This window comes from Cnephaeus nilssonii (genome assembly GCF_951640355.1).
Source record: "Cnephaeus nilssonii genome assembly, chromosome: 15".
Taxonomy (NCBI): Eukaryota; Metazoa; Chordata; class Mammalia; order Chiroptera; family Vespertilionidae; genus Cnephaeus; species Cnephaeus nilssonii.
The window spans coordinates 7,413,822-7,440,362 of NC_137086.1; the positions used below are offsets into that span (position 1 = coordinate 7,413,822).

A 26,541-nucleotide genomic window follows, 5' to 3' on the forward strand; every position below is an offset into this window, starting at 1 on the left:
TTCATACAGATTTGCAAAAAAAAAAAAAAACAACAGGATTTTTAAAGGAACCAATAGGCTGTCAGCTACCTCTGGCATTTTTGTGAACATGTTCAATACTCAATATGAGGTCTAGTCCTTAAAGGGCTGAACTATCACAGAGGTACTCAGTCTTTATTTCATTAACTGTAATAATGTTTAAATGATTACTACTTTTGTTAAACCATATGAAAACATTTCTATTTTAATACTTTTATCCATGAGAGATTTAGCCATATTGTTTATTTGATCATTCACCCATTCATTTATCCAGTTTGAATACTGATTTACTGTCTGTTGTATGAAAGAACAAACAAGATAGTCCCTACCCTCAAAGATATTATAGGCTTAATAGAAGGCAATCATAACAGAGTGAAAGTGCTTCAATAAAAACAATCCAGAATATTATTAGAAGGGAACAAAAGGCTATCAATCTTTTCTAGTCTCAGAGTAAACCCCAATAGGAAGGACAAGAATTAAAGAATTAAAGTGGGGGGGGGGAGTGAAGTTGGGGGTGGAAAGAGCATTTCAGTTAAGAGAAACCAGCATGTTCAAAGATCTGGAAGTGCCAGAACAAAATGAAATTAACAATCACAAGTAGTTCAGTTCAGCTGAGAAGGAAATATGAGTCTCCTGCAGTCATAGAAATAATCTTTCTTAGAACAACAATTCCTTTAGAACAGGAATGTGTTATTTATATTTGTACATGCTTGGAATTCAATAAAGTTTGTTCAGTAAATACAATAACTCCATTTCTCATGTCTCCTACTAAAAACTAATATTCCTTTTCAAAATTTTATCCATACAACTAAAATAATCAGGAGAGTGGTATAAGGAATTACCTAAAATTATAAATTAGAAATATCAGGAACAAATGTTGTGCTCAAGGTGCTTTGCTTTGGAATGCTTTAAAAAATATCTGGTTCTGGTAAATAAAGTTATTAGTCATTCAACTCCCAAAACAAAAATCAAAGCATGTCTATCTACCAAGTTTTCAAGCACATGTGATTTCTAGCAAAGTAAGTGCCTTTTGGGGGGAAAAATGTATCCCGGTCCAAATAAATGAATAATTTAGATTAAGAGTCCAATCTAATATATGTTAAAATCCACGGGGGGGGGGGGGGAAGGGGGAGGATTCCTTGAGGCAAAAGATCATATCTCATTTATTGGTTTGAGAATACATTACCACTGGCTAGGGAAATGGGTGTAAAAGGTACAGATCAAGCACTACCATAAACTGGTAATGCTTACTGGTTAAACTCAAAGAAAATTCTCATTATTTTAAGAAAAATTTAGTCTAAATTAGTAGTTACCAAAGCTTTCAATCTTTTTCTTAAATATGTTTTTTAATTGATTTCAGAGAGATGAAGGGAGAGAAATATTCATTGGCTGCCTCCTGCACGACCCCTACTGGGGATCAAGCCCGCTGAACCAGGGCATGCGTGTGACCAGAAATAGAACTGGCAATCTTTTAGTGAATGGAAAGACGCTCAACCAATTGAGCCAAACTGGCCAAGGCTTTCATTCCTCTTTCCATTTTTAATGTAGAGTATTAACTGCCAGAGAATAGAGTGAGGAATTGGGGAGCTGGGAGAAAATGGTTAAGGGATGGGGAACCACAAACTGGTAGTCACAAAATGGTCCTGAGAATGTATAGTACAGCAGAGAGAATATAGTCATTAATGTAATAATTATGTACGGTGTCAGTTGGGAACTTGTAAAGTATATGACTGTCTAGCCACTATGGTGTGCACATAAAACTAAAATAAAAAAATTAAAAAAAGGTACAGCCAGCGTGGCTGTGGTTGAGCGTCAACCTATGAACCAGGAGGTCACAGTTTAATTTCTGATCGGGGCACATGCCAAGGTTGCGGGCTCAATCCCAAACAGGGGGCATGCAGGAGGCAGCCGATCAATGATTCTCTCTCATCATTGATGTTTCTATCTATCGCTCTCTCCCTCTCCCTTCCTCTCTAAAAGAAATAAAAATATATTTAAAAAATTCATTCTGCTCCCTTTCTGGGAATTCTATCTTACTAAGAAGTTTACTTTCTTTTTGGGTGTGGCTACTGTCTTATAAAGCTAGATTAAGCTGCAATTAGATAAATCTGTCACTGTCCTCTAATACAATTTAAAATTTCTATGGTTAATACAGTCTCTATTTTAATGAAAATTCAGAATTTTAATAATCAGTTTTCACTTCAAAGAAAAACTTAGTAAAATCTTATTGTGACAAGCACTTCTAGTCAATTAAGTGGATCATTAGATAAGGATCAATTTACACCTGATAATGTGCATTACAATGACTAATGAAATCTTCAACCAAGACATCACAAATTTTCTCCAACTATTGCCTGGGAGTAGGCAGGGTTTTAAAAAAATTCAAATAAATTAATAATTCTCACACATATACCAAAAACTTACGAGAAGTTCCCCATGCAGTCTCTCTCCATTCATCATCCCCAAGAAAAATGCCTTTTTGTCCATCTTTTGTTGAATCATCAGGTTCCCAAAACTTTTTGGTAGGCAAAAGCTATTTGGGGGGAGAAAAATATTACATTTAAATTTCATTCTAATTACAAATAACTAATATGTAGAGGAAAGCAAACTTACCACTAATATGTACAAGTTAGTTTCAATGAAAATTCAGAATGACCTATTACCATATTTGTCTCAATAAAAAAATAACTTCCTACTTATATTTGAGTACTGGCTCTAATAATTCTAGACCTAAACATTAAATCAAAGTCAACATCTGATTTCTCCTGATTTTTCAACATTTTTCAAAACACATATTGGTTGAATGTCATGTAATTTTCTTTATAAATTTATCAAAAAAATAAATTTCTAAGATATAGGTAATACAATAAAAACATCTACACAGTGATAAAACATTTGCTTTTACTTCCAAATACTGCCCTTAGTTCACCTCCTATCCTACAGCTTCCTTGATGGAAAACATTATTTTCATTCCTACTTCACTTAATCAATGAAAGTAGACTTCACAACTCTTCCTAGGTCCTGAATAAAATGAGGAAGCTATAGATAATGGAAGAGATACACAAAAAAGATAACCAAATACATCGGAGATAACAATTTCAGAGTCCTGTGCTCTATCTATCCTATATTGCAACATACACAGCATATAAAAGTTATATTGATAGAGTCATTCACTGATTACTCAAAATGTACATTTGGCCAATTCCTAACCATACTTCAATATTCATCTCAGGTCTTTCCTCTTCACGTTCCCTGACAGTCAGGAGGTGGACTGGAAATAGGTTTATTTGAAAAGAACAGACTGGTTTTCTGAGACATGCATTTAGCATTTTAAAGCATTTGAAAGACTATCATCTGTCTCAGGCCAATCTTTCAATGCTCAGAATTAAACATGTATATACTTATTCGTGTTTGCCTCCTTAAAGGTATGGAGACCTTATCTTCAGAGAGTTCAGAAACATAAAATTAACTATAATAAAATAAATAGTAAAACTTGAATTGGGTCTGAGAGATTGAATTGGGTCTGAGAGATAAAATTATGTGTGTTGGGGGTTCAAAGTGTACGTGGAAGGTGAGGAAGACAAAGTAAATCATAAACAAAGGAACAACTTGAGAAGATGCATAGAGTGTGGAATAGGGTGTGAGATAGAGGAACAGATGCAGGAAGGTCAAAGTTGATGCTGATAAAGATATCTAGGTCAGATTATGAGAAGCCTTAAAGACATACTAAAGAAACTGCATAGTATTACATTAAAGCCAAAGAGAATCAAGAGAGGTTGGCAAGAGTGACACTGTGTTTAGAAAACAACTCAAGTTGCACATTGTAAGAATAGGGATATTCTAGATTATAGGCAAGGAAGTCAGTTTAGGAGAATTACAACAGGGTGAAGATGACAAGAACTGAAATAGTATGTCAGAAAGTGAGAAAATAGAATGGATGTGAGAAGCATTTAGGATCATCAATAAAATATAAATGCAAATGAAGATGGGTTGATAAAAAAGATAAAACTTCAAAATTTGGTTAACAAGGTAAATGGTTGTACTACTGACCAAAACAGAAAAAAAAAAAAAAAAACCAACAAAAAAAAACCACAGAAGCTGCTTTGAAGAGAACGGGAAAAATTCAACTTGGGCATGTTCCTAATCTACAGATATATATCTTTTAATTTTTAATTTTAAAGGAAACTAACTTCTGCTATTAAAAAATTAAGTTTTTGCATGTTTGCATTTTCCTGTATTGCAAATAATATGCATTTAAATTTTAGATAATAATCTGCTCTAAAAAGGATCCCAATAAAATACAATCTCTGTTCTTTCAATTTTTAAAAATCTCATTACATAAGTTTCATGCAAATATGGAAACAAAAAACAAAGCTAGTAATATAATACTAAAACAGTGTACTTAATATATTTAAATTGAACACTTACTCATAGTAAAAACCCAAGTTAATCTCTTAAAAATACTGTATAAACAGGCCACTTCACGAAGAAAAATGACAAATGATCAGAGAACAAAGAAATGCTCTTATCCCATACTTCATGAAGAAAATGTTTCAATATCAAAAGAAGAAACCAAATGAAAAATTGAAAATAAAGTTATAACACCTTAATAGAAACATTTATCCCAGACATAGAAGTGGTTAAAACAAACTAATCTTCTGAGATATTAAAAATAACAGAATCTCTTTAGAAGACTATTTCTGGGTAAGGTTCAGTAGAGTACTTTTCAGCCATAGATCACTGCTTTAAAACGCAAACTGCGCAAGTAGGGGGGGGAGGGGGAATCTATGTCAAGCACTAATCTAGTGTGCCTACTTTTTGCCAAGCACTATGCTACGTATCTTTTCATTTTGCAAACATTTCTAAGTTATCATGCACAAGAAAAGAATTTAGTAGTTAATAATATTAATACTTCTAGCAAAGGCTGTTACCATCATTCCAGAAACAGCTTTCTGTGACAGTTTAGACACTGTCATACTTTTAGAGAAACTACTAGCTTGTGACCAAAGGTAAGTTAAAAGGACTAAATATACGGAAAGGCAACAATTCAGGATAGAACAGTTAAAAAAGAAAAGATTACATTGATACATTGGTTGAAACTGCAATAAAAATAGAGATTTGCCCCTGGAGACTCTTTTACTGTAGTAATACATTACAGAAAACAAGGGCTGAGAGATCTTGAAGATCTGTAAGATACATTATCCCATACCACTTCGTATTTCCATAATTCACAAAAGCTCTAAACCAAGGTCAGACAACTCAGTATTTCTTGTCAACCTGCTCATCTGTCCTTCCAACTCAGAAATGATTGAGTGGACATACAAATTCATCCCTCCATGGTCCTCCATTTTATCAGTTATTTTCTTCAAGAAGCATTTATAGCTTGCCCTCTCCATCCCCAAAGAAAGCAGTCAACACCCTAGTGTACTATCTCAAAATAAATACACTCCTGCTAGTCTATACTATGAGGGGCACTTAAAGGTCACCAAACTAACAAAATTAACATAATCCTAAGGATTTAAAGGCCACGTGTCTACATTGGGTTTTAAATTAAGGTGTTCACATAAGATCCAATTTGGGACAGTTTTGAGAAAAGAGGTGATTGTGTTATTAATAATTATGCCATGAAAACAGATATGTATCTGGACTGTCTTGGCAAATTAGAATGTAAGGTGACTATAACAGAAGTTCATACAAGGTAGGCATAACTAAGATGTTAATAACTAAGTATGCAGAGAACAAGAAAGACACAATGTAATTCCCTTGTAGGACTTTTCTGTTAGTAAAAGATATCAATACTTCTTAATTTTTTCAAATCATACTATTTCCCCAAATTTTCTCCATTTCTAATATCCCTTAATGTCACCAGTAAACATTATATGTTGTTACTTCCAATATGAAGCAGTATTGTAAATAGTCAAGGCACTCATAAGTTCAAATTGCCATTTAAGCACTATTAATAGTCTTGGGCCACAGAATTAACCATTTTGAGCTTCAGTTTCCTCATTGATAAAGTAAGAAGAATAATAAAGCTACTGTCAAAGAGTTTTTATGAGGCTAGAATGAAATAACATAGCTGCTTAGAATAGCATCTAGCACATAGTAGACACATTACTGAAAATATGAATCTTTTAATACAGGGTGAGGCAAAAGGAGGTTTACAGTTGCTAGTAAGAGAAACAGCTTATTCGTGTATTATTATTATATTATTTTCATATGAGTAACTGTAAACCTACTTTTGCCCCACCCTGTATATACATAGTAGATAGCAGCATTAAAAATTTAAACCCATCTGTTTAATTCTAAGGTACTGTTTTTACATTCAACTACCACAGAAGATGATTCTTTTTAAGCATAGTGTAATCCATCAATGTTTCTGAAAATTTCCAATAATAGGCCACCACTAGATATAATGAATAAAACAGTTTAAGATATTATCATGATATTTGGCCATATGTGGATATTTATTATAGTGGATAAAGTTTAAGATAGAATTAAGATAGAAATTTATGCAGACAAAATTATGCTCAGGTATTTAAAAACTATTTGAAATAGCTGGTTTCCATTTTATATACATATATAAAATAGGTATATGCCTCTGCAGTATAGTTTGAAAACACTACATGGATTAGCTTTGCTCTTTTTAAGTCATATGACATAACACAAATAGGTAGGTCTTTTGATGAAAATGTGCTATGAAAAAAAATGGAATGAGTTTATGAATGAATGAATACAAACCTGTTTCTATTTGTGAATGAACAACTAGAAGAGACTGCCCTTTTGATGATGGGCATGATGTACAAAAACCAATACATATGCAAATAGGTCTATATGTAATACAGTGCTTTGTACATTAGAGGTTTACAACTTAAGACATACTAAGGACAACTTTATTTTTTAAAGAAAAAGTCAAGAATAGGCCAATCCATTAAAAAAGGATGTCACGTTAAAAAAATAACAAGCAATTTTAGAAAACTCAAGAACCAGAAATTTAAGGCTGCTTTTATTTATTAAAATGAATGAATTCTGGGATAAAACAAAAACAAAAAACCTCACCTGTCAGGAAAGGAGGAGAAGACTGGTGAGAGAGAGACAGGCAAAGAAGGAAATCCCAGAAGGTTCCCTGCTGCCTGTGAGATGAGGAAAGATAGAAAGACTTGTGGGAGAGAGAACCCAGAGACAGAAACCTGGGTAGGTTTCTTAGCTATCTCTTGGAGGTAACAGAATTAGTTGGTAAACTGTTAAGAAAAACACTTAATTAGTGAGTAACAGCTTATTTAAAAATACATTTTTACTAGATGAAGGTCATAGAAGCACTGACCTGCTGCTATCCACCAAAAAAGCAGGAAGTCTAAACCTAGCCACTTTTACTCTGCATTTCTGACATTTCCATTAAGAAAACCTAGATTTAAGCTTAGATCATTTAACATACTATTCATCCCAGTTTCTCTCTTTCCAAAAACCTCAAATATCCCTCCTCCATCCCCAAGTAACTAAACTCTTTCAACTACTGGTTCTGATTATGACTTTTTTTTTTTTACAAACTGCAATGATATCTTTGGATTTACAAATATTATTTAGAAATGAAGAAAAAAAAAGAGCCAATCTGTAAATATATACACGATGTAGACTTGGGAAGTAAAGTGCTGGGAGGGGGGTATGTCTAAATAGAATTAAGGTAAGGTGTGACTTTACTTGCTCTTAAAAATCATTTAAGTTCAAGTTTGTCACAGACTAGACTGAAATATTATTCAACGCTGCTTTTAAGATATGTTTCTTTCTAAAGACCAAAGAAAACAAGCAGCAGGGAAAAAAACAAAAGCCCCTTTCAACTGTTTCTTTTTATTCACCCACAGGGTAAATAATGCCTAAGCAGACTCCACTGCACTGTAGTGAAACTGTAGTTCTAACTAAAAAATTATTCCCTTTTTCAAAAAAATTTTTTTAGGGCCCAGAATTTTACGTTATGCACTGAACTAACAAGTTTACTTTGGCAATACTCATGCTTAAGCACCTTAACTCACCCTTAAATCAGTCCTCTGAAAATGACAAACTCTTTGGAAAACGCTGTTCTGGAGAAGGGGAGGGTTAGCTAGCTGCAGAGTGCCCTCTTGTGGTCCAGAGGAGTGACTGGACTCTTTTTCTGCATCTGAAGAGCACAGCATTGGATGGAGTGAGTCTCAGGAAGGTCTCTAATCTACCAAAGTAAAATAATCTCCAGGAGCAAGCAATTAATTACACATCTTAGGTCTGTTCACGATTATTTTGTCTTATCAAAGTTCACGCTATGTTAGTACTATAGAACATGACAAAATAAAGATGTGACCACAGGGTTTTCATCAACAATTAAGATTTTTCTAAATACTCATTAGGTATATGGAAAACTAAGTATTTTTGATGCCTTAAATAATATAATGATGAGATTAAATGGGATTCCCCCCAAGTCATGGATTAACAGGACTGATAAAAAGCATTAAAAAATTTAGAATGCCCACTGTGTGCTAATCATTCGAAGCTATCAATCTACTAAGGACACTAATATAAAACAATAAACTAACCAGTAATATAATAAAGTATATATAAAGACCTATAAGAAGTCAGATGAGGAAGTATAATTCCACTGCAGACAGCAATAGGACAATAATAGATAAGCATCTTTTCCAACAGAGTCTTGTAGAGGATTAGAAGTTTTTTTAAGCAAACAGTGAACAAGGAGAGATTTTTGGAAGAGAGAATAGTGAACAATTTAGTATGGCTAAAGCAAACAGCATACATATATAAAACAGAAGGACAAGAATCAAGAAGGCTCTTTTCTGAGCAAAGTATTTATGATTCACTACAAATATAATTCATTATTTAACCAATCAACTGGACACAAATCTTACTAAAAAAAAAGCTGAAAAATCACAACTACATAACTGTATATTTTAAAAACCTGCACCATTAACCACTAATTTTAAGATTTACAGTTATAATCGAAGTGAAATGTACATTCTTAGCATTCATAAATATTTACCTCTCCCATTCCCCGAGATTCTAACGCAAGAGCTTGAAAATCATGATTCATTTCATCCACAAATCAAACCTGTTGAATAACAAAAACAGAATTAGTAGAAAGAAAATTTTAAATAGTGGACTGCATCAACTATTTTTATATTATATTAAAGTTACTACTGATGTTAGCGTGAGTTGAGATGGGCAAGAACAGATTTCTCTATGAAGAGACAGGTTTTTCTAAACAGAGCACATAACAGCAAGCTACATTAAAAACTGTGTGCCAGCCAGGCCAGTGTGGCTCAGTGGTTGAGTGTCAACCCATGAACCAAGAGATGGCTGTTTCAATTCCCGGTCAGGGCACATGCCCGGGTTGTAGGCTTGATCCCCAGTGTGGGGGGTGCAGGAGGCAGCTGATCAATGTTGATGTTTCTCTCTCCCCCTAAAATCAATAAAAACATATTTTAAAAAATTGTGTGGGAAAAGAAAACCTACTAGTTTCTTGAGCAAAAGAATAGAAGGAAAATGAAGAGTAGAGAGGAAGCGAGCTCAAGTACTAAAGTGTAGTTATCTTTTTTAAAATATTGCAGTTCCTATTATAAAATTATTTTGCATTACATCGTTCAGTTAAGGTTTTTCAAAATTCCTCAGCATTTCATTATTTGTAGATCTCAGTGCAATAAAAAAATTCCACTAAAATTACTTGATGATATAATTCAAAGCAACACATAAATTAATCAGCTGTAATTATAATGCTCATGTTTTCTTAAGAATAATTCCTTTCCATTCCCCTCAAATGCAAACTAAAACATGTATTTCTATCTTTTCCACTTCCAACAAACAGTTGAAATTGCTTTTTATCTTTCATATGACAATGAATATGTTCTTGAGTCAAAGGCCCTTGCCTCATAGTGTTAAATATTGCTGGAGAAAAGCACTTAAGCCTAAAACAAATTCATAGCCCTCAAAGTTTTGGGCCTTACAATATAATTCTGTTATTTTTTCCAGTCAGTTATATCTCTCTAAAATTCCATAGCATTTTTACTTTACAAAGCACTCCTTCCTTCCTGTAATCCTGCTCTCTGTTGCTACTTTGTCCCTTATAATTCTTCTTTTTTACTTTCTTATAAGTATCCAGTTGCTTCTTCACAGACTGTCACCTCAACTAATAAATGCTAGTGTTCCCTTAGTAGTCTATCCAAAGTACTCTTTTTTCTATCCTTTGTTCTGAGCATGTTCTGAGCAATCTCTTCCACTCTAATTGCTTTGAGAAATACATGTATATTCTGAGGACCCTCACCTCCATATTCATATTTCTAAACCAAATCTCTCTCCTCTTCAAAATTTCCAACTATCTTTGACTTCAATAAAAACACACTCTACACAAAAGAGAAAAAATCATAGACTAGAAGAAAGATATCCAAAAATCACATACCCAATACAGGATCTGTATCCAGAATATATGAAAAACTTTTTTAAAAATAAGAATAACCCAATTTAAAAATGGGCAAAAGATCTGAACAGATACTATATCAAAGATATGTGGTATTGCATGGTCTCACTCATATGTGGAATCTAATGAACAAAATAAACTGATGAACAAAATAGACCCAGAGACATAGAAGCATGGAAAAGACTGTCAAACCTCAAAGAGAAGGTGGGGGAGGGTGGGTGGGCGGCAAGAGATCAACCAAAGAATTTGTATGCATAACCCATGGACACAGACAATAGGGCAGTGAAGGTCTGGGGGGGGGGGGGGGGGGGGGAGGCGCTAGAAGAGGTCAATGGGGGGAAAAGGGGACATATGTAATACTTTCAACAATAAAGAATTATTAAATGAAAAATAAAATAAAATAAAGATTAAAAGAAGGTTCAGGGTTAAAATGATGACACATAAAGGACCCATGAAATGCACTGACTGTAATGTTTGTTAATCTCTATACTGTACTACTTGATATCACTGAAATAAAGATCCTCAGGATCTTTGTGGTACCAGAAGGGCATTAAAAATGTTTTTGGTGTCTTGTGGAAAAAAAGAAAAAGATATGTGGCAGCAAATAACTATTCTTCTCTCTTGACTTGTTAGGAAAGCTGGTTCACTAACAGTTTTCACACAACCAACATTTCATTCATCCATTAGTTCAGTAGGCCTTTACTGGGCATTTTCAATGTGTAAGATTTTTCTTTTTTAGAGAGAGAGAGAGAGGAAGGGAGAAGGGAGAAACAGATGTGAGAGGGAAACATCCATTGGCTGCCTCCTGTATGCCCCCTACTGGGAAAATTGAACCAGCAACCCTTCAGTGCACAGGACTACCCCCAACCAGCCAGGGAAATGTGGAAGATTTTGTAAAGAAAACACTGAGTTAAAATATGACTTGTTCTCAAAGAGTTTAAATTAGCCTGATATGTTTTCTGGTAATTGGAGGAGTAGCTCCTATCAAACCAAACCCTCCTAGAGATAACAATAAACTCTGGACAAAATAAACAAAAATAAAGCCATAATTTAAAATAAATAAATAAAACAACTGAAATTCCTATAAACAACCCAGTTTTAAAGGCTTGAAGATCCAAGGAACAGAGTTTGGAACAAAGAGAGCAGCTGGCAACTAAGAAGGGAAGTCTTAAAAAGAAGGCAACCAAATTCTGCTCAGATTTTTAGACCATCTCTGTACTCCATGTGTGGAATACATTCCAAGCAGCCCGATTAAGGTGAAAATAACTAAACAAAATATCTGCTGCTGATCACCACAGAAGTCACAGAGTTTCAATCCCATGAAAACAAAAACAATCAGAAGCCAATATTCTCCATAGAATTTAGAGCATTTTCAATGTAAACATGCCTAGAACACAAACCAAAATTATTAGACATGAAAAAAAGAACAAAAAACCCCAAAATTATTAGACATATGTAGATACTGAAAAACTCCATTAATAAATACCAACCCCAAGATGACCCAGGGGTTAGAATTAGCAAAGATCTTAAAGCAACTACTATAACTTTGTTCAGAGATAAGAGAAAAACACATGCTACTAATGAAAGAAAAAATACAAAATTTCAGCAAAGCAAAACTATAGAAAGAACCAAAAGGAAACCCTAAAACTGAAAATAAATTAATTAATTAATTTTAAATGTCACTGGATGCACTTAACAACAGATTGGAAAAAAAGGGCTGATGAATTTGAAGTCAAATCAATAGAGATTTCCAATCTGAAGAAAGAGAAAAAGAGGAGAGAATGAGGTGGAAAAATTATTTGAAGAAACAATAGCCACAAATTCCCCTTAATTTCATGAAAGCAAAATTTACAGATTCAAGACAACAGTGAACCCTAGGCAAGATAAATAGGAAAAACCCATACTCATGTACATCCTAATAAAAATGCTGAAAATCAAAGATAAAAATAAAATCCTAAAAACAGCTAGAGGAAAAAACAACATTACAGAAAAGGGGAAAATGATATAAATGACCACTGACTATGTACTAGGAACAATCAGGACCAGAATATAAAGGACCAGACTTTAAAGTGCTGAAAGAAAAAAAAATGCCAAACTACAATTTTATCTGGTGGAAATAACTTTCAAGAATAAAGGCCAAAACAAAGACATTTTTAAATAAAAAGAAAATTCATTACAACAGACTTCTACCTCAAGAAATGCTTTAAAAGAAATTCTTCAGGCTAAAGGGAAACATACCAGATGGAAATTCAGATGATCAGGAAGGAATAAAGAGCACCAAAAATGGAAGAATGTGCCTAAGTACAGAAGACTATTTTTTCCTCTTAATTTTTTAAAAATACATAAGCCCATTTAAAGCAAAAATTTCAATACTGTATTATGAATTTTATAACATTTGTAGAACTACTACTTTACATGTACATTCAATATCCATTATAATAAATATTTCTAGCCATACCGTCATGACACTGAGTTTTAAAGCAAAACCCAGTGTGAGATAAAAATATTTTTTTATCACACACATACACACACATATAAAATTTTATATATATGTATATATATATACATATATACACACACACACTTTGGATATTTATATATACCCCCCAATTATCAAGAAATCTTAGTCTGAATGTGTCCTATCATTTTATAACATACAATCTAAATTCTTTATCTTAATGACACACTAATGACTTAGTATAGTCTACTTTAAACATCTTTGATTTCTAAGTTTCTTTAAATTTCCCCAAATTTGGACAAAGTACATTCATTCTGTAAGTTCTTCATAGGATTTCATATTGCTCTTGATTCTATGTCCTTTATATTCTTTTTCTAAGATTTACAATTATGATCTCATTTTCTCTTGTCTTCTATCTATAGCCCTTATATTTTCTAGATCGCCTAATAGTGAATCATATGAAAGCTTCATGATAATACTAACATGTTATCAGAAATCACCTAATATTTACACAACTTTCTAATTTCTTTTTAAAAAATATATTTTATTGATTTTTTACAGGGAAGGGAGAGGGAGAGAGAGTTAGAAACATCGATGAGAGAGAAACATCAATCAGCTGCCTCCTGCACACCCCCTACTGGGGATGTGCCCGCAACCAAGGTACATGCCCTTGACTGGAATCAAACCTGGGACCCTTGAGTCCGCAGGTCGACACTCTATCCACTGAGCCAAACTGGTTAGGGCAACTTTTTAATTTCTTAAGAATGCTACAAATTTAGTCCTGGCCAAACCAGTGTGGCTCAGTTGGTTGAATATCATCCCATGCACCAAAATGTCAGGGTTTCAGCCGATATATGCTTCTCTCTCTGTCTCTCCCTCTCCCTTCCTCTCTAAAATCAATAAAAACGTATTTTTAAAAAATGCTGCAAATTTAAATCCTATCAGCTTGACAATGCATCCACATAATTCTGACTTCATCATTCAATTTATAAAATATATTAAACTGGAGGCCTGGTGCACGGATTCATGCACACTGAAAGGAAATTATTTAGAAGGAATATTTTAATATTGCTATCCGCCCTTTCTCTATAACAGAAGTGTCAACCAAATTCACGATCGACAATGACAGATCAAAACACACGTGTGCGATTGGCGCCAGCGAGAGCTTTACTATGTATCGCACATGCGCGAGTCAACTTAGCCTTTTATATATACAGAATAAACTTGCTTAATTAGACCTGCTTTCTGATGTAGTTAAACTTTTTCCAGCCCAGTGAAGCACCCCAACTTCTCTTTCAGGTAACTGTCAGCAACACAGCAATAAATATCAACATGAAACACATTATTATTGTAGATCACGCAGGGAGAACAAAGGGTAAAATATTTAACTGCAGTAGTGTTTGACTATATTCTGTGCAGTGAGAAAACCTGAAATCACTTTCAAGGTCCACCATTTCTTACTTCTTTTCAGTCGGGTCAAGTTTTTAAACTTTCTAAATCTCCATTTTCCGGCTAATGAAAAGAAAATAGGATTCTACCAAGTTTCCTATCTACCTAACTCAGACTTCTGTGAGGATCAAATGAGATGAGGCATGGGAAAATCTTTCATAGACATTTGGTTAAAGTGTAAAATGTTTCCACCTGGCTATAAAGCAAGTCGTGTTCCTGGGCTGAACAAACTCCAAGGAGGCTAGTTGCTAGGGAGAGGAAGCTGGGCATTACTATGTGACGCCATTACCTTGGCAGCATTCGCTGCAATTTGGTGGGCTGTTACTCCGGGGTGGTGGCGGGGCCTGTGTCTCACTTGGGGGAAGCCGAGTGTTGCTTTGTTGGCGCCAGGTCCGTGGTGCCGTTTATTTGTACACTAGAGGCCCGGTGCACGGATTCGTGCACCGGTGGGGTCCCTCGGCCTGGCCTGCGGGGATTGGGCCGAAACCGGCTCTCTGACATCCCCCGAGGGGTCCCGGATTGCGAGAGGGCACAGGCCAGGCCAAGGGACCCCATTGGTGCACAACTGGGGCTGGGAAGGGACTGTGAGAGGGCTCTAGGGAGTGTCCAGCCCATCTCGCCCAGTCCCAATTGGCCGGAACCCAGCAGCAAGCTAACCTACTGGTTGGAGCATCTGCCTTCTGGTGGCCAGTGCGCATCATGACAGCTCCTGTGTTGAGCATCTGCCCCCTGGTGGTCAATGCAGGTCACAGTGACCGGTCAGACAAACACTTAGCATTTTAGCCTTTTATATATATACTAGAGGCCCAGTGCATGATTGTATCATGCACCTGTAGGGTCCCCTATACGCTTACGCTTTCGCTTTCAATCGCAGGGGAGCTGGGTGCCTGTCCGCTGGTGCACCAGGCCTTTCAGAAGCCTCCGCCGAGCCGGAAGGCCTGGTGCCGGAGCAGACAGGCACCCAGCTCCCCCGCTTTTGATGGTTCGCGGCGGGACGTGAGCTCACTGCCCCAGAGGCCCCTTCTGTTCCGCAGCACAGCCATGGCGCAGACGCTGAGCTCGCACCGCCGCTGGCGATGCGAGCTCAGCGTCCCGCTGGCCCAATCGGCTACCCCGGCCACCCCGAGTCCCGCCCCCTGCGCCTCCCGCTGGCCTAATCGTGGGCGTAGCGGAGTGATGGTAATTTACATATTACCATTTTATTAGGTAGGATATAGATGATATTAACCCCCAATGTGGTAGAGCAGAAATAGTATTTGATTTAGATTCAGAATATAGGAGTTCACAGTTTGACTTTTACAAGTGACTAATCCCTAAATCTTAACTTACTTATCTGTTGTGAAGATCAAAGAAGCAATGTATTCAAAAGTTCTTTGTGTTGCCCCACTGGTGTGGCTCAGTGGTTGAGCATCATGACCCATGAACCAAGAGGTCATTGGCTTGATTCCCCAGTCAGGGCACAAGCCTGAGTTGGGGGCCCAATCCCCAGGGCCGTGCAGGAGCCAATCTCTCTCATCGATATTTCTATCTCTCTATCTCTCTCTCCATTCTCTCTCTTTCTCTAATATTGTATTTGAAAAAAATACGAATCATCATCAAGAGCATCATTACAGACTACTCTAGGAAGAACTGACACTGCCTTGGCCAGTGTGGCTTGGTTGGTTACGAGTCAACCCATGCATTGGAAGGTTGCTGGATCGATTCCGGGTCAGGGCACAAGTCTGGGTTATGGGCTGGATCCCCACTAGGGCTATGCAGGAGGGAACCAATTGATGTTTCGCTTTCTCTCTCTCTCCCCAAATCAATTTTTAAAATCTTAAAAACAAAAGAAAGAACTGATAACTTTTTGAGGCTCTTCGGGTGCTCAGTGTTTATCTTGTTAGTATTCCAGCCTCCTGCCTTGCTGTCAGGTTATGTATCACTTGACTTGAAAGTAACAGTACCACTTCTAACATTTCTAATTAGGTTACTTTTAATTTGCAGTAACCTGTAACCTCAGATATCCAAGTATGGTAGATTTTTAAGAGTAAACAGGCTCTAAGAAGGAAACTGCCTCTAACAAACACAAAAACACATTCTAAAATTACAATCCTTTAGGAAAGCAATTTGGCATCATATCTATATCAGTGCATCTATCTCTTGAACCAATCTCCCAACTTTGGGGATCAATCCTAAGAATAAAACCTAAATATAAAAAACCTTTATGCACAAAGATATTTGTAGTTGTGTTGCTTGCAATCCTGAAATTATTAACTACAAACTGTCCCACAATAGGTAATACAGCACCACTATAAAATGGAGTATCATGCAGCTTATAAAAATATTTGAGTTTATAATTTAGAAAATGCTTGTATAGTAATGTTAAAAAATACTGAAAGGAAATAAAATCCATAGTTCTTATGTGATCAGAGTACACCAATTCTTTCATCTATTTATCTGAATTTTATTGCCTTTCTACAATAAATCTGTGTAACTGATGAGAGAAGGAAGATTTTTATTAAGAAAAAAAAAACCACACAAAACTTAGTAGTAGACTTAAGAAATTTTCTCGCCCTGGCTAGGTAGCTCAGTTGGTTAGAGCAGTGGTCGGCAAACTCATTAGTCAACAGAGCCAAATATCAACAGTACAACAATTGAAATTTCTTTTGAGAGCCAAATTTTTTAAACTTAAACTTCTTCTAACGCCACTTCTTCAAAATAGACTCGCCCAGGTGGTGGTATTTTGTGGAAGAGCCACACTCAAGGGGCCAAAGAGCCACATGTGGCTCGCGAGCCGCAGTTTGCTGACCACGGGTTTAGTGTCATCCCAATACGCCAAGATAGCAGGTTCAATCCCCGGTCAGGGCACATACAAAAATCAACCAACGAATACATAAATAAATGGAGCAACAAAAATCAATGTCTCTGTCTCTCTGTCTCCCTCCCTCTCAAATTAATCAATAAATAAAGAAGCATAACAAAAAACTTTTCCCCAAGAGTAAAGCACTGAAACTTTACTGAAGCTCTTTTTTGCTTACTTTCAGGTTTTCATCTGTGGTTCAAATACATGAGGTCATAAGGTCAAGAACCTCTGGATAAATGTGATAGGTCTCTTACCACTATGGATCAATTCTTTCGTTTGCCCAGTGCAGAGATCAACAAACATTTTCTCTAAAGAGCTAGATAGCAAACATTTTAGGCTTTGTGGGTCTCTGCTGCAGCTTCTGAACTTTGCATTTTTAGCACAAAACAGCCATAAACAATATAGAAGTAAAAGAGTATAGATGTGTCCTAATGAAATATTATTTAGCAACAGTGAAATCTGAATTTCATATATATTTAATGTGTCACAAAATTATTCTTCTTTTGATCACCCCCCGCCCCCCCCCCCCCACACACACACATTTAAAAACCAGTCATAGATAGTAGGCCAAACAAAAATGGGTAGCGGGCCAGATCTGGCCTGTAGATCATAGTTTGCTGACCTCTCCTTCAATGCATTTACTCTCTTGACTGCTTCACACAAAAAAGTAGACAATCCACTCTCAAATATGAGGAAACCAAAAGTTAAGCATCAGGGCTTTGTTTTCAACTTTTTCAATTATTCTATCTATATGCATTTTTTAAAATAATGAAGATTTCAGATTCACATTTAACCAAAGGTGATTTTATTATTTTCTTTATGTGATCAAGTAGGTTACAGGGGAAAAACTTTAAAACACTTTAGGGTCGTGACTTTCTATCAGTGTGCTGCAAAAAAATTTAAAACACGCCCCTGACTATTAGTTATGGCACTGACTCCTTTTCGTTTTTCTTAGACTGGCAATAAAAAAGAAGAAAGAAAAAAAGACAACAGCCAACACAACAATCAATAGCCATCTAGTGTGAATGAATCAAAATTACACTGATTTTTTTGTCAGATTGGCAACAAATATATTTTCTGATGTGCCACAGAAGTTTAGTAATTAGCTTATGTGTGCCATGAGATGAAAAGGGTTGAAAATAATAGGTTTAGAGTGCTACCATTTATTTCAAGCAAAAGAAAGAGAATGGAGAACAAAGTGGGCAAAACAATGGGACAAAAAGAAAATAAACACTTTCAACTGTCCTGCAATAACCTCCATATTCCCATAATAAAGTTGAAGGGGCATGGTAACACATATACCATTAAATGGTACTCAAAATGCCAATCAGCTATGTCCCATATGGCTACAAATGTTGGTATCATCTTGACGGGGGTGGGGGTGGAGAATAAGAATTTGGACATAAATTTGACAACTTTAGATCTTAGGGAGGAAAAAGAACAATCTTTTCTTCTAATGAGCAACAGAATATCTAACAATCAGTTACATAATATTGAACTGACTATGTTTACTTACAGAAAATGTATCCAGGAGTATTTATATATAGTACACAGTACTGCTTAGGATGTAAAAGAAACTTCCCAATATTACTTCCTTTAATAAACAATTAGCATCGCTAATATAGAAGATACGTAATAGAAACTTTTCTAGGGCTAAGAACCTGTGTAATCTTGAGATAAATTTGAATCAAGGTTTTTGAGATTATGATTCTGCTTCCTAGCAAAAGAACAGTGTTCTACTAAATTCTAAAATCCAACATTACAGGCATACATCATTTTATTACAATTCCCTTTATTGCACTTCTCAGATGTGTTTTTACAATTTAAAGGCAAGACCCTTTATCAACAAAAAGATTACCACTTGCTTGTGATCCACGTTTTATTGTGGTGGTCTGGAACCAAACCCAAAATATCTCCAAGGTATGCCAGAAGCTAATTTTTCTGTAAGCAGCATTATTACTAGTAATTATGTGAGAAAAAATAAAGCACATCAAATAACTTGGTTAAGTTCTGTCAGTTTTTAGATGTACTAATGTATGTTCCAAAAGGTTTACAAATAGTGTGAAGAACCAAGAATATGCATAAGTACTGTACATTTATATCATTAAGAGTACTAATATTTCTCGGTCAGCATCTGATCCAATTCCTCATCATATACCTATAATAAAAAATAAGTTAGGAGAAAAACCCATTTAGAGCTACAATAAATGGTATTAAAGCACTTTCTACCATGATATAACACTAATCACATTTTCAAATTATAGTTTTATTTTAAAGCCATAGTAGAAATTAAACTCTGGTCAGAGGAGGTAGGGTAGGAACTGTGTCACAGCCACCTAAATGCTCAATGCTGAATGAAAAATTTTAAGGTATTTTATAAAATGAAAATTCAGATCATGAAATCAACTAACATCTGGGGAGTGACCATAAGTGTCTTCATATATATTAAATAAACAATGCTCATTTTAATAAAGCGACAATGAATAAGGTTATTCCTCAGACTTTTGTAATGCTGAAGACACCAACATAAAATGACTGAAAGCAACTTCCCATTGGCACTACTTCTCCAAATTAGTCCTCTAATACCTAAAGGCTGTTGCTACCTTGTCCATAAATTACTAAATAACACAAAAAAATTAATTCAAATAAATATAAGTGAGTACACACTGAGTAACTTATACTACTTATAAAATATTACTATTCTTGGATATTTATTAAAAACACTACAAGGAGGCCCTAGCTGGTTTGGCTCAGTGGATAGAGCGTCAGCCTACAGACTGAAGGATCCCAGGTTTGATTCCAGTCAAGGGCACATGCCTGGGTTGCAGGCTCCATCCCCAGTAGGGGGCGTGCAGGAGGCAGCCAATCAATTATTCTCTCTCATCATTGATGTTTCCATCTCTCTCCCTTCCTCTCTGAAATCAATATATTAAAAACAACAACAACACACCACTACAAGGAGTGTTTTTAATGAACATCATCATCGAGCAAACAAACAGGTGCTGACATTCTTAAGAAGTACCTTGTCTCTTCAGTGTATTAAATCACTTTTACAAATTTGCCAAGAAAATTAATGTTTAGCAGTGCTTTTTTCTTATCCATATGAGAAATGTAAACTTAAATCCAGATTTAAGTATTTAAAGATCACTAGCCTTTAAAGATTTAACATTAGCAATTTCTACTAATCACCATTACCAAGTAATTGAGTTGAATCAAACACTTTTCTAGTGATATTGGACAAGTCACTCAGCTAGTGGTGAGTCAAGATCCATACCAACATGTTTTGATATTTGCTACTTGTTTGTCCATGTACTTCATGGAGAAATTATGTATGCTTGTTTTACTTGCATAAAGAACAATATTACTGACTCAACTATAATGAAGATAAGTTTTATGACAAATTTGGCAAGAATGGGTTATCAAGCATCTCGTGGCCTCTACGGCGCCCAGGGCTGCAATACTAGGCCTCAATGGGGACCTGGGCATGCCGGTAAAGGCGGGTGAAGAAGGCAAGGATGACGGCTTTGGGGAAGCAGAATATGCTGCCATCAACTCAGATTGGACCAGATCAATTCCTATCTGGACCACCTGGTAGAAAACGACCACCTCCACACCCGCCTCCAGGAGCTGCTTGAGTCCAACCAGCAGACTCACCTGGAGCTCCAGCCCCAGTTAGGGGAGGCCATCAGCGATGCCAGCCCCTATGCTCCAGGAGTCCCCAACCAGGCCCCAACCCTGATTCTCTGGGCCAGACTCTAGCCTGGGCACTCACCATCTGACTTAAGATACCCTTTCAAGGGTTGGCCTACAAGTCCCTTGGTGGCTCTGCCTACTTGAGGTACTTCCCTCTGTGTGTCTGGGCCAACCCCACCCCCATCCAACTTCCCTCTGGGGGTCAGGTGTGGGCCTGCAACCCAGCCACCTTGCCTCCTCCCCAATTCCTGAGCACTCTCTACTTTGCCCAGGCCTTGAATGTCCTCAACAACAACAAAAAGTATTATCAATATACAGACTCCCAGAAACCAGAAATCTTCAGACTCTAGTTCAAATCTTCTAAGATTAGAAATTATATTATTCCAGCACCAGCATTGAGACATTAAATACAAATTTACCAAACACTTCTGTGCAAGAATGCTTTAGCTATTTGAGGATAATCTTATAGATAGTCTCAAGGAATCAAAATAGGATAAGTATGCATATACTTACATATATGCAAAATATAAGGCCAAGAGATTTTTTCCTTAAAACTCTTTCAAAGGAGAATCACCATATATTTGAGTCCGTACAACGTATCTTGGATTACAAGTCATTATCTCAATTTAAGAAAATATTGTTTAGGGAAGTTCCTTTATTTTAAAAAACAAAATACTGCTTTGAGAAGATCTACACACTAAACAACCTCAATCAATGCCAGTTTTTGATGCTTTTTAGATATCTGAAAGAAGCAGATCAAATAGATAGATGGTAATAAAGATGACACGCTTTATAAAATTGTTAGATAATACAAAGTGGCTCTAATGAGTCAAAGATACATGTGGAATGACAAAGATATATTTTAAAATGAGCCTCCCCAAAACAGTATTTCTAAATTAGCATTATTTTGTTATTTACTAATCCATTGTCCTAAAAGTGGAAGCAGACATTATATGTTTAATGATGCAATTTAATGTGAAACAGAACCACCACCTATAAAGAATTATTGTCTCAAAAACAAATAAACAAACAAAAAAACAAACACCCCACTAGCCCAGTCAGTGTGGCTCAGCAGTTGAGCATCGACCCAAGAACCAAGAGGTCACTGGTTTGATTCCTGGTCAGGGCACATGCCTAGTTGTGAGATTGATCCCCAGTAGGGGGTATGCAGGAGGCAGCTGATGTTACTCTCTAGCTCTCTCCCTTCCACTCTCTCTAAAAATCAATAAAAACATATTTTTAAAAACCCCACTAAACTTCAATCATATAATGAAGCTGCCAGATCTAAATAATACTGTTTTATCAGAAATAGGACAGAGATAGAACAAAATCAATATATGATACAAGAAATTTCCCAGTCCAGTATAAAAAAAAGGAGAGGCGTGGTGTGTGTGTGTGTGTGTGGGGGGGGGGGGGGGGCGCGCAGGGAGAGGATCACCTGGCTTCACTAACATATCTATGACATGAAAGAAATTTTAAAGGAAGAGCGGACTATTATAAATACAAAGAGGCTTAAATATCAAATATACTGTGTAAACCTAGTTTGAATCCTGATCTAACAAATCAACTGTAAAATACTTTTTTGGAGAAAATCAGGGAAATCTGAACACAGAATGGGTATTAGATGATATTAAGAAAGGTGACACATGTTTTAGGCAAGTCTTCCAATTTTTTATTTTTAGTTACAGAAAAAATCACCAAGGAAAAATATAATATTAACCTTATTCTCTAAACATACTGCTACCTGAAACTCTGAGAAGAAAAAACATTTATCTTGCATCAACCTATGTAATAATGCTATACAGTGTTTCATTGGAAAAGCTTAAATATATTTCCATAAATTCACCTTTTCCATTACAAAAGCAATATCTTTTTAAATGAAAAAATGTCTATATTGCTAAACATAAAAATCTAATGTCAGAAACAAATTTACCCAGTTATAAATACAATTTTTATTTCAATCACATCTGTCAATAAAATGGCCTCAAAATGTGAACGAATGCCAAAGCCATGAGATACAAACATTCAGACACTTAAAATATCCGTAAGTCTTAAGAAAATGAAAAAACACAGACAACTTTCCTATCTTAGAAACCCAGCAAGTGTAAAGGTCACTGAATAAGGAAGCATGTAGAACTTGAGTTCAGGAGACAGGAAGCAACCTCCACTTAAAATTATGAAGATCCTGTCAGTGTCTATAAAAAGGAGACAGTCTGGTCACTGAGAAGATTGGCTTTGGATTCATACTTGGCCCAAGTCTCTGTTCATAATTATAAATACGTCTGCCAGCTACGATAAGTACCTACACAGGAAGACAAATTATCTCTCACCATCTGAAAGATTTATAAACAAGTACGAGAGGTTTAAACATTAATATGTGTTAAGACTGCATTATTTGGTTTATGTACGTTTAATGCCTAAGAATAATTGACCTATTGAAGTGACAACCTTGTAAGTCCAATTTAAATATGGCAGTAATTTAGACTGTTTTTAAAAAGTTGAATCTTACTAAATATTGGGACATCTAAGAGAACTTTGGACTCAGACAAATTAAGTTTAAAAAACTATGTATTAAAATTAAAGTTTACTTTTTTAAAGATGTTGAAGTATGCTAACAGCAAATCGAACTCAAAATAGCTAGACTTGTGAAAGAAAATGGACCTTTAAAAGCAAAAACTAAACAGCTTAAACTCTCTAGCTCTCTCCCTTCCACTCTCTCTAAAAATCAATAAAAACATATTTTTAAAAACCCCACTAAACTTCAATCATATAATGAAGCTGCCAGATCTAAATAATACTGTTTTATCAGAAATAGGACAGAGATAGAACAAAATCAATATATGATACAAGAAATTTCCCAGTCCAGAATAAAAAAAAGGAGAGGCGTGGTGTGTGTGTGTGTGTGGGGGGGGGGGGGGATTCTATATATCAGGATTCTGATATATAACTTGAATCTTTTAAATTAGAGAAAACCTCTTCTGGTACAAAAACTGCCCTCAAGGACACCAAAAGTGTCTAAATAACTTAATTTTACCAAAACTTGGAATTTTAAAGACATTCTTGCGATAAGGAAAATGCCAACAAATATTTATGATGACTGTGCAGATGAAACAAGTAATTTTTTTTAAAAAAGCAGGATATTAAACGACCAAAAACAGAAGCTTAGCCAATTAAAAATATGTATCTTTTATCTCAACAGGATCCCTACGCAGAATTCCCTAAATCATCCTCAACTACGCCGGGGTCACATGGTGTGGCCATCTATTAGACATGAACCTCAGCAGTAAACAGGCTTTTGAAACAGTAAACAAGCTCTTAAAATCCTTAGGTAACTCCCTTCCTTACAACTCTTGATAGACAATACCTTCGCAGGGATTACATTTCTCTTAAGCGTTTAAAAGCATTTTTCTAATAAAGCTTTCCCTAAAAACCTTGACCAGCTTTAAGTTAAAAAAAAAAAATCAATCTCACAAAATACAAAGTCCGGATTTTAATTGACACGATTGTCTTATTACACCCATTATGCCCGCAATACTGCCCCCCTCCAGACAAAAATAAAAAAAAATGTTTAAATACGTGTTATGAAAGTTAAGAAAAGTGCGTTTTCCCTAGCTATGGTCTCAGAAGGAGCACTAACTTTTACAAACGTGTCTGGGCATAAAAAAACCTTAAACCAGGGGTTTGCCCTATGCAGATGGGAAACTCCTGATCCAATGTAGCAAGCCTCGCATCTTTTCTTTGGCTTTCCTGTGCACATCCTCGAGGATCAAAATCTGTTCCAATAACAAAAAAAAAACAAAACCCAACATGCTCACTAAATGGCACCACCTCCCAAGTCGAACCCAAGTCGCTGTTTCTTTCATACCCACACCTGTCTGCCGCAGGCTTTTTTTCGGGGACACCCTCGGGTGCCCACACTGGTTCGCAGACCCACTCCTTCCTCTTCGCCCACTCCCAGCACGCACGCTTCTCGGGATCCACCCGGCCTCTCCCCGCTTCCCGAACCCCACGGCTGGGCGGGCGGGCGGACCGACAGACAGCTCCGTCTCTAACCTGAGAGCAGGGGGGGCCCCCAGCGCCGCGAGGCTACGGCGTGGGGGAGGGAAGGGAGCGGGAAAGCGGAGAGCCCCCAGCGCACACCCCCTTCCGGCACCCCCCCCCCCCGCCCGCCCGCCCCTGCATTGTGCGAGCGGGCCCAGGCCGCAGCCGTCCCGGGCGCCCGCAGGCCGCGTCCATCCGCCCCCCGGCGGGCTGCTCCCAGTCGAGGCCGCCACACAAAGCCCCGAGGCGCGGCCCCCGCGGCGCCGGAGCGCGGAGAGAGGGAGCAAAAGCGCGACTGACTTACGGGGCTGCTGCGGCCGCGCTGCCTCAGCCGGGGACACCGACCGTTGGGCACACGGCGGCGTCGCTCGTAGACGTCCTCCCCTCCTCCGCCTTCGGTGGCGGCAAGATCTTCTTTCTCCACCTACCTCCCTCCCCCCCACCCCACCTCCTCCTTCTCCTCCCCCTCCTCCTCCTCCGAACCACCGAGGTACCGAGGGTGAGACACAGAGACTCACAACAACATGGCTGCCGCCGCCGCCTCCCCTCCCCTCCCCCCGCCCACCGGGCGCGCGCGCAAGGCACTCCGGGAGAAAGAGGAGGCGGGCGCTCGCCTCCCCGCGGCGTCCGACGCTTCTCCCGCGCTCCCGCCGGGAGCTCTGCGCGTGCGCACGCCCCCTGCGCTCGCACGTTTCGGCCGCCCCGCCGGCGTGCGCTCCCCGCCCTCACCTTGCGGGCTCGCGGCGGGTTCTGGGCTCGGCGGCGGCGCCGGGCTGTAATTGTGTGCCGGGAGTGGGCGGCGCGGGCGCGGTGTTTCCGAACGCTGCGTTCGGCTGTCTTCCCGCGTGGGGGCCTCGACTTCCGAATTCGCTTCCCCTCCGCTTCCTCCCCGGGAGCTCGTTCTCCTCCAACTGCGGTGTACTTACGGCTCGCACGCCTCTTCCGGGGTGCTGGCACCCACAGGAGCCGGACAGTCATCCAGGCCTTTAGGTTTCACCCGAATCCTTTCCCCGCATCAAGATTATGGAGGCACCTTTTTTTTTTTTTTTAAATTTCAGAGAGAGGGAGAGAGAAATACAAATGATGAGAGAGAATCATTGATCGGCTGCCTCCTGCACAACCCCTGTTGGGGATTGAGCTTGCAACCCAGGCATGTGCCCTGACCTCCTGGTTCTTAAGTCCATGCTCAGCCACCAAGCCACACTGGCTAGGCATCTAGGAAGTCCTCGTTTTTATTTTACAAATCATACAGCTCGTTTTATTTATGAAGTATTATCTCTATTTGAGAAAAGACTATTTTTGCTACCATAATTCTTAGCACCTTTAAAATCAAAACATGCATGATAAATATCCAAACGAGGGACATGGTATGCAACATTTCCCAAACAAATTGGACTCTAGAAACATTTCTTCATGGAAAATCTCTTAGAGGTTTTGTGCTCTGCAGAACACAGATGAAAGCCCAACCCTTTAGTGATCTGACTCCACCTATCTCTAGCTCCTGATTCCCTATGCACAGTGAGCATTCCCTATGCACTTTCTTGCCTCTGAGCCTTCACATATGCTTTGCAATCTGGCCTTGCTCATTAAGCA

At 37.6% G+C, this 26,541-nt stretch overlaps 1 protein-coding gene and 1 pseudogene across 10 annotated transcripts in view; one reads left to right on the forward strand and one right to left on the reverse strand.

Moving 5' to 3' along the window:
- PUM2 (pumilio RNA binding family member 2) overlaps positions 1-25,394 on the reverse strand; it is a gene marked incomplete at its 5' end in the record, with an annotated part of 72,160 nt that extends 46,766 nt beyond the window's left edge. For 4 of the 9 annotated variants that reach the window (XM_079792484.1, XM_079792490.1, XM_079792489.1 and 1 more), the window contains 3 exons: positions 2,443-2,551; positions 9,035-9,103; positions 25,253-25,394. In XM_079792484.1, the coding sequence (XP_079648610.1) occupies positions 2,443-2,551; positions 9,035-9,085 (160 nt within the window). Of the gene's footprint in view, positions 1-2,442; positions 2,552-8,042; positions 8,184-9,034; positions 9,104-24,778; positions 24,920-25,252 lie in introns of those variants that run through there. The other 5 variants (XM_079792488.1, XM_079792487.1, XM_079792483.1 and 2 more) reach the window with 2 other exon arrangements.
- On the forward strand, positions 18,557-23,590 carry LOC307111582 (bublin coiled-coil protein-like; annotated as a pseudogene). Its single transcript has 2 exons — positions 18,557-18,572; positions 20,625-23,590. The product of its transcript is annotated as a bublin coiled-coil protein-like (transcript).
- Positions 25,395-26,541: the final 1,147 nt, after the last annotated feature.